The sequence below is a fragment of the Mauremys mutica genome, chromosome 21 (genome assembly GCF_020497125.1).
Source record: "Mauremys mutica isolate MM-2020 ecotype Southern chromosome 21, ASM2049712v1, whole genome shotgun sequence".
Lineage (NCBI taxonomy): Eukaryota > Metazoa > Chordata > Testudines > Geoemydidae > Mauremys > Mauremys mutica.
Genome location: NC_059092.1, coordinates 25,087,285 through 25,099,316, shown reverse-complemented (window position 1 = coordinate 25,099,316; position 12,032 = coordinate 25,087,285). Strand labels below are relative to the sequence as shown.

General features: G+C 54.0%; 1 protein-coding gene and 1 non-coding gene across 6 annotated transcripts in view; one reads left to right on the top strand and one right to left on the bottom strand.

Annotated features, from left to right (window-relative positions):
- The window catches only part of LOC123354317 (class I histocompatibility antigen, F10 alpha chain-like), a 67,510-nt gene that overhangs the window by 20,576 nt on the left and 34,902 nt on the right, over positions 1–12,032 (top strand). For all 5 annotated transcript variants that reach the window (XM_044996222.1, XM_044996224.1, XM_044996220.1 and 2 more), the window contains exon 3: positions 4,999–5,274. In XM_044996222.1, the coding sequence (XP_044852157.1) occupies positions 4,999–5,274 (276 nt within the window). The remainder of the gene's footprint in view (positions 1–4,998; positions 5,275–12,032) is intronic.
- Positions 447–554, bottom strand: LOC123354543. The gene has a single exon (XR_006574778.1). It is a non-coding gene; the product is annotated as a U6 spliceosomal RNA (small nuclear RNA).

The following is a 12,032-nucleotide window of genomic DNA, read 5'->3' as shown; positions in this document are numbered from 1 at the left end:
GCAGATCAGCTATTCTCACTGCGAATGGTCCCTATGACATAGCAAGGACCATTTTCCAGTGGTGGGGTACCCCTCTCGTAGACCTGTTCACAACCAGACAGAACAGGAAATGTCAGCAGTTCTGCTGTCTGTGTGACTGCAACCTGGGCTCGCTCCCGGATGCCTTCTTACTCCCTTGGAGAAAGCACCTGTTCTGCGCCTCCCACCTCCTCTGCCCCCCCCCGCCCCAACATTCCTTTAGTGCACAAGGTCTTGCTGAAGGTCAAGGGTGAAGGTTATTCTCATAGCCTCAGCCTGACCACATCATCACTAGTTTGGGTTATTTCTAGACCTGTCATTAGCGACTCCAGTGCCGCTTCCTCCCCTTCCAGACCTGATCTCACAAGATCACGGCCAAATGCTCTATCTGCCTCATGGTTAAACCTGTAGAACTGGCCTGTTCGGAGTAGGTCTGGTAGGTCTTCACGAATTTGCATGTCATCCTTGCGCAGGGGACATGCTAATCTTCTCTATTGTTCCAATTTTAGTATATGTCTTGCTAGGCAGTAGGAAACCATCTACCAGAGCTACTTACCTCGCCAAGTGGAAGCATTTCTCCATTTGGTCTCCCCAGCAGGGCCTCTCACCGGGGTGCCAGAACTTCCCTGTGAGTGGAGGGGCCACCGGTGCTGTGTCTAAGTCAGACTCAGGACTCACAATTTGTCAGACCACTCTGTTTTATTAGCAAAGCGCTCTGCTAATACACCCAGATAATGTGAGCACCATGCAAGACACAAACTATCTTATTTATACAGATAGAAGGGCACGAACTTAACAAGATAACAAAAGGAAGCAGAATCTGATAAGTTTCCCTGGGCTAGACATGCATTTCTTATTTCCTTACTAACTATTACCGATCTTCTGTTAATGTCCCGCTATTAGCTTAAGTGGACCCATTGTTTTGTACCTTAATGTTTCTCTTCCTGACAACTATATTTCAACATTTCTTATTTCTGCTTAAAGGAACGTGCATCATTTCTTTAATCCATTCTTATTTTTACAATATAATTCATTCTACTTTCACACCAGAAACTGTGACTCCGCCTCTTCCCCTGACACGTCCCCCCACCTCTTCTCCTGAGGCTCCTCCCCTCCCCCCTGCTCTCACCTGCTGCTAAAGTGGCAGGGCCACGGCCCCTTGGTCCCCCTGTTCCAGCACCCCTGCCTCTCACCCACTGAGTCATCTCTCAGATACTCCAGAAGCAGATACTCCAGAACAGTCTGGAAACAGCCAGGTCTAGCGATTTCATCTGCTAAGGCACACACAGCCGCGGTCTCCGCATTCTACCCCATGCTGGGTGGTCGATCAGTTTTTTCACATTAAATGTCCATTCACTTCCTCAAAGGCTTTGAAAGGCTATACCCACAAATCTGGGAACCCATCTGTGTAAACGAGGGTGGGTAGCACCCTTGTGTAACTCCCCAACTATTCAGTTAGCTGTAGAATCCTCCTTAGCAGCTGTACCCGAATTGCCTTACCTGTAAAGGGTTAAGAGGTAAACTTAAAAAGAGTTGGCACCTGAGCAGGGGAACCAATAAGGAAGCTGTACCCTCTCAAATTGGGAAAAACTGCTGGGTGTGTGGGTTTTTTGTTCTATGTAGAAAGGACTATATAGAAAGTTGATCTGTAAATTCACACAGCTCTTTGTGGCAGTAGCTGACAGGATGAAAGCCCTACCCATTTCAGCTCAGAGAATTTCATCCTGGATCACATTGTGCATTCACACGTGGTACGAGCAGGCAGGTGTCCCATCACCTGCCTTCCTGACGGCCCATTCTGTGAGAGCACAAGCTTCCTCACTGGTGTTCATGGCCCAGGCCTGATCCAGGACATTTGCAGAGAGGCGACCTGGGCATCAGACATACTTTTTCTTCCAACTATGCCATCAACCAGCAAGCTAGACATGCACTGGGTTTGGTTGGGCAGTGTTGTAATCCACGTGTCCATGAACTCGGAGCCCACCTCTTACGGTACTGCTTGGGAGTCACCGAATGTGGAATGGATACGTGCAAGCATCTGAAGAAGAAAAAATGGTCACTAACCTTTCTGTAACTGTTCCTTAAGATGTGTTGCACACGTCCATTCCACAAGCCAATGTCCTACCCCTCTGTTGGAGTTGCTGGCAAGAAGTGAGAAGGTGCAGGGTCAACCAGTCCCCTTGCACCATGACATAAGAGTGCTGCACTAGAGGGCGCTAGAGCTGGCCTGAGGGGTATCACTGAGGGAAAACTTTCTGGCGACTGTGTGCGGGGCACGCACACCTAGTGTGGAATGGACGTGTGCAACACATCTCTAAAAACCACCATTACAGGAAGGTTAATCACTGGTTTTTGTCCACACCTGTGGCATTGTTCAGGGACACAGCTTAGTGGGCTTGGCTCTGTCCTATGGCTGTGATACCAAATTGTATTTTAATCCTTTGGCCTACATTTTTCCATTAGTACCGAGGGTCAATGTTGGGATATTGAAAGTCTTTTTCCTGAGTGTCTGGCTGGAGAGTCTTGCCCGCATGCTCGGGGTTCAGCTGATCGCCATATTTGGGGTCGGGAAGGAATTTTCCTCCAGGGTAGATTGGCAGAGGCCCTGGAGGTTTTTCGCTTTCCTCCGCAGCATGGGGCAGGGGTCGCTTGCTGGAGGATTATCTGCTACTTGAAGTCTTTAAATCAGGATTTGGGGACTTCAACAGCTGAGTCAAGGGAGAGAATTATTTCAGGAGTGGGTGGGTCAGCTTTTGTGGCCTGCATCTTGCGGGAGGTCAGACTAGATGATCATAATGGTCCCTTCTGATCTTAAGTTCTATGATTCTATGATTCTATGAAGTGATTAGTGATATTTGGGTGTCTGATATGCAGAGGCCAGGTGCTCCCACTTTTTGATCAGGCCCCTTGAAAAGCTCTCAGTTGGGCACCCAAAATCACTGGTCATTGCTGAAAATCTAGGCATTTACCTCGATGTATCTAATGCAGGGAGGGGGAGGAGTGAACATATTTGGGACCCTGTGTGGATTATTTTTGTGCCCCCACATTCTGCCCCGTTTGCCAAGCTAAGGGTCTGATCCCCATGTTTGTCTTCCTCATGATCCCCACAATGTTCTCTGTTCACCACAGCCTCCCTCCCTGTCCCCTAAACTCTCCTTCCTGTCCCCATCCTCACATCCCTCTGTTCCCCGACCCCTAGTCTCCCTCCCTGCCTCCTGTCAGCCCAGGAGTGGCTGTATTAACCGAGTCTGCTCTTGGTTGTGAGCGAAATGGGGGCCGTTGTTGTGAAGATTAGCCTGGCTGTGGGAAAATGGCATCCAGCTGAACTAAGGGCCGTCAGTGGTCTGATCCTTACAGGGAATCACCTTGAGACAGTGGCCATGTGAAAAAGAGGCCAAGCATCCGAAGTTGGTTCTTTGCCATTCCTAGATTGAGTTGGGGGCACGGGGAGATGGGGCAGGGAAACAGAGTGACCCTGGGGATCCTGTGAGGTCATTAAACCAGAGCAGAGGTTAGTGTGGGGGACAGACTTGTACCCCCTCCCCACAGGGACATGGGGGTGATGTGAATGGAGGAGGTGGGGGACTGTAACCAGGCACAGACTCACCCGGCAGCACCCCCTGCTGGTCATCTAGGAGAATTAGCTTCCAGCCTCCAGAGCACCCTTTGCCGGCTGGTGTCTCGCTTTGCCGCTGGCCCCCATGTCCCTCTCGGTCCCTGGGTGACCCTGTCACTGGGTGCTGCCCCCTGGCAGTACCCCCACTGTTTCTCCAGGTCTCCCCGCTCAGGGGACCCCCCACCCACTTCCCCCACCTTGCCTCAGTTGTAGGCTACTGCCAGGCACCAGCACGCCCCGCACCCTGGGGCAGACTGCAGTGTCAGCCACTCATCACAGGCAAGGTTGGGTCTGGACCTGCTGCCTCTGCCTATTGCTGGGCTGCCCCTTTGCAACCTCAGTACTTCCCTTAGGCCCTCTGCTAGGCCCGCAGGCTGGGGGTTTTCCAGGCTGGAGCTCCCCGGCTCCTCTAGCCTTCCCCCAGCCCTGCTCCACCCCCAGTACCCTGCTTGGCTCCCTGCAGCCAGGCCCTTCTCTCTCTACAAGCAGAGAGACTGTTTGGGCTCCTGGCTCACAGCCTCTTATAGGGACCAGCTGGGCCTGATTGGGGCGTGGCCCCAGCCAGGGCCGGCACCAGGTGCTTGGGGTGGCCAAGGGGAAGGGGCGGCATGTTGGGCTCTTCGGTGGCGAGTCCCTCAGTCCCTCTCAGAGGGAAGGACCCTCCGCTGAATTGCTGCCGAAGAAGAAAGTGGCGCAGTGGAGCAGGTGCCGATCGTGATCATGGCTCTTTTTTTTTTTCTTTGCTCCTTGGGGCGGCAAAAACCCAGGAGCCAGCTGGCCCCAGCTGTGGCTGCCTTCCCCAGTCAGCCCAGGCTTTCCTTCAGAGCCTCAGCCCTCTCCCAGGGCTGGCTTTAACCCTTCCAGGGCTGGAGTGGGTCACCACCCTGCTACAGGGACCAAGTGACCCTTAGGACCCTGCAAAATTAATACAACGCAGGAGAGAGTGGGGTATAGGCACCCTGAACGCTCTCTCTTCTCCGGAATGACCCTAACGACCAGAACTGGGGGGATCCTCAGGGAGCAGAGGAGAGCTGGAAGGGACAGACCCCTGCAATATCTGGAGTACTCCCTTTGGGGTCCTGCCACCAAGCAGCAATGAGGCACTCCTTGAAGGTTGTGAGCTCTCTGCAGTGGGGGGTCTTTAGTGTACAAAGACCCAACAGTTGGAGAGGGTGCCCCCTGTGGGTTTGGTTCCCTCCTGAAAGGAGCTGGGAGGGTGCAGGACCCAACAGCATAAGTGGGAACCCCATTTCTCAGGGGAAGGAGGGTCCAGTAGCAAGGAGAACCACCACTGGGCTACCTGCAGTGGGGTGTTTGTGAGATTTTCAGAGAGCTGCTGCTGCTGACCCTCCGCTGTGTTTCAGGGTTTCACATTATCCAGATGAAATACGGCTGTGATCTCCGGGAAGACAACACCACTTGGGGGTTTTACCAGGATTCCTATGACGGGCGAGACTTTCTTACCTTCGATATGGAGACCATGACTTTAGGAGCAGCAGATATTGGGGCTCAGATCACCAAGAGGAGATGGGATGCTGAAGTATTTGACAACCAGCAGTGGAAACGCTACTTGGAGGAGAGATGTATCCCCTGGCTAAGACGTTCTCTAGAGTACGGGAAGGAGACTCTCCAGAGGAAAGGTAAGGCAGGGGGACAAGCCCCACCCAGAAGGTCACTACAAATTACATTTCCATTCCTTAGCCCCAGTTCCAAAATGAAGCAGGCAGGTAGGGGGCCGTTCAGCTAACCTTGCACCAGGGATGGGTGGGGAAACAACCCCTCCCCCCCCCCCCCAGCTCTGCTGGGAAAAAAAGATAAGAAACTGAAAATATTAAAAGCAGCTCAGTGTAGAGACATAGTAGTTATCAAGGCAATCTGCCTGTGCATGTGCATTTTAGAGCACTTTGCTTAATTATGGAAGTGCCACCACTTCTATGGATACCAGCTTCAAACACCATGTAATTCTTCCTCATTCACTGTCTGCACCATCATATTTGTTATTACCCCCAGCCCCTGTGTCCCACCAATGACGGTAGGTTTGTCCTTGTTGCCTCTTTGTCCAAACTTCTCCCACAGTCATCTATGTGCTTTCTTCCACGCCATCCCCTACATGTGGAATTCCCCTCCCCATACTAACCTGGAAGAATGTTACCTGTGTCCTCAAAGTTTTCCCTCCTCAAGACCTATCTTTGCTGTAACACCCCCTTACTTATTACTTGATTCTTTTATCAATAAGACCTCAGATAATCACACTCCAATTTATTACCAAAGCTTTTTAGTTAAAGATTAATCAGCACAAACATAGAAGGGAAGAGGTTAAATGCTTTAATACTCCGACTCAGGAGGACAGTCTGCTTCAAAATGTTAACTCGCTATTACCCCTGTATGTACCTTGTCTGTTACCATGGACACAAATTTCCCAAATTAGTTAGCATCATTACACACCCTAATCTTTCCCTTCCCAAACAGTTTGCGCTTGTTGTTCAAGGTTACTTGAAATTTGTACCCAGTTTTTTGCAACAATTGTACTAGTTGCTTATTTCTCTCACAAACCTCAGTAGAACATTATCCTGTCCTTGGCCCTCTTTACAAATGCCAAGAAGAAAAAGCCATACATGTAATGTATAGTTCAGTACCAAGGGGCTGGGAAACTGATTTTTCAACATAATTCCTTTTGAAATCCATAATATTGGGGTAAATAGTTTTGGTAACAACCTATGAGAAATTAGCCAATTAATATTAACTAGTTTGAGGGGCAGTTTAGCACTGTGTGTCACTTTTTGTTAAATGGGCCCTTTCCATCTCTAACTGGTCAGTTTATCCAGTCCTGTAGTGAGGTGGTCTGGCTCCCCGCCGCCCCAGAGGGGGACGAGCATCCCTGGACACCAAAGTAGGTGGAGCCAGCAAACCCTGGGCCCACCCCTCGGAGATCAAGGCTCAGGACAGGAAGTATAAAAGCCCAGAGCTCACTTGAAGCTCAGCCACTGGAGAGACCAGACGCCTGTGGCCTAGCTCCCAGTGGGGAGACCATGGCGATTGGCAGCCGAACCGAGGACTGGCCAGACTAGCCAATGCCTGATGCTAGCCCGAGCCCAGAGTCGCTACCAAGCCTGCCACTCACCCATTACCCTGAGGAACTGCCAGGCCTCCTGTTTGCCAGTTACCCCGAGGAGCTGCCAAACCAACCGCTCGCCAGCTACCCCGAGGAACCCATGATGTGTGACCCGGTGGAGGACGCCGTCCAGACCAGGCACCTCTAGAGGGGGAGTCTGGAAGTATCCGGGGGCAGCCGACCCGAATCCGGCTGCAACACTGCCAGAGCCAATGTCAGTGCGTCGCGGGTAGCTGTCTCTCCCTCTCCCCGGCTGTCCTATACGTGGTGGAGAATGCGGGCAACGATCCCCCCCCCCCCGATCCTTGTGAGAAGGGATCTGCGGTGGAACGTGCCCGAGCGACCATGGATATGGACAAGCTTATAAAGTTCTTAGCCAAAAGACAGCAGCAGCAGCAGCAGCAGCAGGCCGCCCAGCTCCAGCAGCTCAGGACCCAACGGCAGCAGCTGATTTTGGAGCTGGGATGCCAGAACTGGGACCACCAGCAGCAACGCCTGCAGCAGTTGGCGACCTTGCTGCCCTGTCCTGCGGAGCCCCAGCCTGCGGGGGCCACTGGGCCCCCCAGCCTGGCCCCTCCCATCCGGTTGACAAAGATGGGCTCCAATGACAACCCAGAAGCTTTTCTAGTAACTTTTGAGAGAATGGCGTTAGTCGCAGGCTGGGCCCAAGACCAGTGGGCTACTATTTTGGCCCCATATCTGACCGGGACGGCCCAAACCATATATGGGGGCCGTCCATGGACACGGCTTGGGACTACACCCGGGTAAAGGCGGCAATCTTAGATGCCCTGAATGTTAGCCTGGAGACCTTCCGACAGCGGTTCCGGAGCTTGGTCTACCCTACGGGGGCCCGACCCCGGATGGTAGCCCAAGAGTTGAGGGAAGCCTGCAAGTGGTGGCTACAACCCGAAAGGCAAACCCCGGATGAGCTCATTGAACAAATTATTCTGGAGCAATTTGTCCATACACTCCCATCGCGAGGGAGGGCCTGGGTCCGCTCCCATCGGCCTATGACCTTAACGGCTGCCATCACATTGATGGAGGATTTCCTTGCTGCAGAAGCACCAGTGAGACCAATCACTTAACCCGCCCCACCAGCACCGGAGCGCCCTAACCCAGAGAAAAGGGGGGCCATCCGGAGTAAACCACAAAATCCATCATGGGGACTGGAGCCCCGACCCCAACCTGCTGAGGTCCCGGTTCGACAAGGCCTGGCACCTCGACCAGATGCCCGAGGGACCAACTGAAGCCCTCCCAGGGGCCAGGCGGGAACACTGGCCTGGCCTGGGCGCTCAGATATCAGGCCCTGTTTTTCCTGTGGGAAATATGGCCATTTACACCAAGACTGCACCGAGATGGATTGCAGCTTCGGCCAGGTCTGCATGGGAGAAGCCCGCACCCAATGCCCACAGGCTGCCAAGATTACGGTGCCAGTGGTTGTCGGGGATTGGCCAACTTTGGCCCTAATTGACTCAGGCTGCAGCCAGACGCTGGTTCGCCATAGCCTAGGCCTCCAGGCTGACCCACGATTGAGGATGATCTGTCTACAATACATTCACAGCGACGTACAACCCTACCCCAGTGCCCAAGCCCAACTGACTGTGGATGGGGGGTCACGTGATCGATGGTTGGCCTGGCTCCTCGGCTCACCTACCTGGTGATCCTGGGGTGGGACTGGCCAGACTTCCCAGAAGTCCTCCGCTCCAATGCCGATGAGAGGCCTGAAACTACCCCAGTACTGGAAGGGAGTCTCCCTGAGACCCAGTCTGAGCGGGAGGAGGCACCAGCCCCCAACGGTCAGGAAGAAGAGCCTGAGGACTCCATTCCAGAAGCTGCCACTGAACCCCTGCTTCACACTGACTTTTGTCGTGACCAAAGGGCAGATCCCACCCTCAGTGACGCTTACAAGCAACTAGCCACGGTTGATGGGGCCATAATTGACCCGCACCGGCCGAGGCAGCGGCCACATTTCGAACTGCGACAGGATCGGCTCTATCAGATAGAATGGGACCTACGCACTGGAGAACCCCAGAGCCAACTACTCGTGCCTCGAAGTCACCGGCGGGCAGTAATGAAACTCGCCCACGACATCCCTGCTGCCAGGCACTTGGGCCAAGAGAAGACTCTAGTCCGGATACTGACACGCTTCTTCTGGCCTGGTGTGCATCAGGAAGTCAGGAACTATTGTAACTCCTGCCCAGAGTGCCCGCTAGCCGCACCCCTCCGGACACCCAAGGCCCCGTTGGTCCCCATGCCCATAGTTGAAATGCCCTTCAATCACGTGGCCATGGACCTGGTGGGGCCCCTCCCGAAAAGCACCGCAGGATTTCAGTATGTGTTGGTCCTAGTAGGTTATGGTACCCATTTCCCGGAGGCGGTACGGCTGCGGAGCATCACCGCCCGAACCATTGCGGGAGATTCTCACTGACCAGGGCACCAACTTTACTTCCCAACTGCTGCAGCAGGTGTCTAGGCTCCTGGGGATCAAGCAGTTGTGCACCTCTATTTACCATCCCTAATTAACCCTTACCCGCCAGAGCCAGAACTGCGCCCCCATGCCGCCCTGAACCAAGACCCTGCCCCAAGTGGCCCCAGCTCGCGGAGACCCTCATGAACGAACAACGCAAGCAAGCCCGGTGCCTCCTGCAGGCGTTCCTGCGAACCTTCACTGGCCAGCCGGGTTACACGACCCTGGTTTATCATACCATTCAGACAGAACCTGGGGTAGTGATCCGAGAAGCGACCAGGCCCTTGCCACAGATTGTCAAGGAAGAGGTACAAGCCATGCTAGAGCTAGGCGTAATTGAACCCTCACAGAGTGAATGGCGTAGTCCGATAGTGCTAGTATCCAAGCCCAATTGACTTCTGACGCGTCGGCACCATTTCCAAATTGGATGCATATCCTATGCCACGTGTAGATGAGGTGCTTGGCTTGTTTCCTCACCACACTTGACCTCAGCAAGGGCTACTGACCAATCCCCCTTGACCCCGCTTCGAGAGAGAAGATGGCATTTGCCTTCCCAACAGGTCTGTACCAATTCACCTGGATGCCCTTTGGCCTCCATGGGGCCCCAGCCATGTTTCAGCGGCTGATGGACCATGTCCTCCAACCCCATCGAGACTATGCGGCCTCCTACCTGGACGATGTGGTCGTCTACAGCCGCCACTGGGAGGATCATTTGGTACGGGTAGCTGCAGTCCTGAGATCCCTGCGGGCTGCCAGGTTGACAGCCCACCCAAAAAAATGCCGCATTGGCTGGCAAAAGAGTACTGATCTGGGCTACACTATAGGGAATGGACAAGTGAAGCCCCTCGTGGGAAAAGTCCAGGCCCTGGTGGCCTGCCAACCTCCCACCACAAAGCATCAGGTGCGACAGTTCTTAGGCCTTGCCGGCTATTATCAGCGTTTCATTCCCCATTTTGCATCGATCGCCGCCCCTTTGACCAGCCTTTTAACCAAGGACAGCCCTCGATGTGTGGTTTGGACCCAGGAATGGGAGGACGCCTTTCAGGAACTCAGAAAGAGTCTCTGCCATGAACCGGTTCCCTACAGCCCAAATTTCAACCAAGACGTCATCCTCCAGACGGATGCCTCAGAGGTAGGACTGGGCGCCGTCCTGTCTCAAGAAATAGATGGGGAAGACCATCCAGTCTTATATATCAGCTGGAAATTGTTCCCGTGGGAGAAGAACTACGCGGTGGTGGAGAAGGAGGCCCTTGCAGTGAAATGGGCTTGTGACGCCCTATGTTACTAACTTATTGGAGCCCCATTCACCTTAGTCACCGATCACGTCCCACTTCAGTGGCTGAACAAAATGAAAGACAATAATATGAGAATACAGCATTGGTACCTAGCGCTCCAGCCCTATGCCTTTATGGTTCGCTATAGGGCAGGCAAGGACCACGCTAATGCCGACTTCCTGTCCCGTCTGGGGGGGTATGGAAGGATCTGGCCCCGACTAGTGGGAGCCAGACTTAAGGGGGGAGAGTGTGTAGCGAGCAGTCTGGCTCCCCACCACCCCAGAGGGGAACGAGCCTCCCTGGACATCAAAGTGGGCAGAGCCAGCAAACCCTGCGCCCGCCGCTCAGAGGTCAAGGCGCAGGAGAGGAAGTATAAAAGCCCAGAGCTCACTTGAAGCTCAGCCACTGGAGAGACCAGACGCCTATGATGTAGCTCCCAGTGGAGAGAGCACGGCGATTGGCGGCTGAACCAAGGACTGGCCAGACCAGCCAATGCCTGATGCTAGCCCAAGCCCAGAGACACTAACAAGCCTACCATTCATCCATTACCCTGAGGAACTGTCAGGCCTCCCATGTGCCAGTTACCCCGAGGAGCTGCCAAACCAACCGCTCGCCAGCTACCCCGAGGAGCCCATGGTGTGTGACCCCGTGGAGGATGCCATCCAGACAAGGTACCTCTAGAGGGGGAGTCTGGAAGTAGCCTGGGGGCAGCCGACCTGAGTCTGGCTGCAACAGTGCCAGAGCCAATGTCAGTGTGTTGCGGTTAAAATACCCTCTGACACAGCAGCTGGTCTTCTGAAGTTGCTAGGGCCCCGGGCTGGGATGCAGTGGAGTGGGTGGGCCTGTGTCCCCCCTGCCACCCACCCGTGGGTGTCAGTCTCCCCCTCTCCCTGGCTGCTCAGAGCCAGGAGCCTGGGGTTTGCTGTTCAGCCTGTTTGCTCAGCCCCTGCCTGAGGGCCTGAGCTACTGACTGCTTGTTGCCCCACCCTGACCCAGGGCCTGGGCCTGCTACTATTGAACTGTTTGTTCAGCCCCTGCCAGAGGGCTGGAGCGGCTGACAGTTTCCCGCACAGCCAAGCTAATTCCCCGACACACCTGCCCAAAGTAGTGAGGCCGTCTGGCTCCCCGCCGCCCCGGAAGGGGATGAGCCCCGGCCAAACTGCCCTACAAGTCCATTTTTTGCTCCCTGGCCAGGGCAAGATTATTCCCTTTTTCATATCCAGGGACTGAGAGGAGATGGGCACAAACCTAGCATATTATTGACACCTGTATCTGGAGCTAAGTGAAGCCTTTCAAGGTAATTGTGTCACTGTGGCTGGGAGTAAAGGCTTCTGGTTAGGTTCACCGGGGGAAGGAGACCAAAGCCCTGAGGTAAGTGGGGAAATGGGATACTGGGAGGAAGCACGAGCAGGAGAGTGCAAGAGGGGAGGACTCCTGTCTCAGACTGAGAACTCGCTGATTGTCCCGCTTTATCTTCAGTGCCTATACACAAATGCAAGAAGCCTGGGGAACAAGCAGGGAGAACTGGAAGTCCTGGCACAGTCA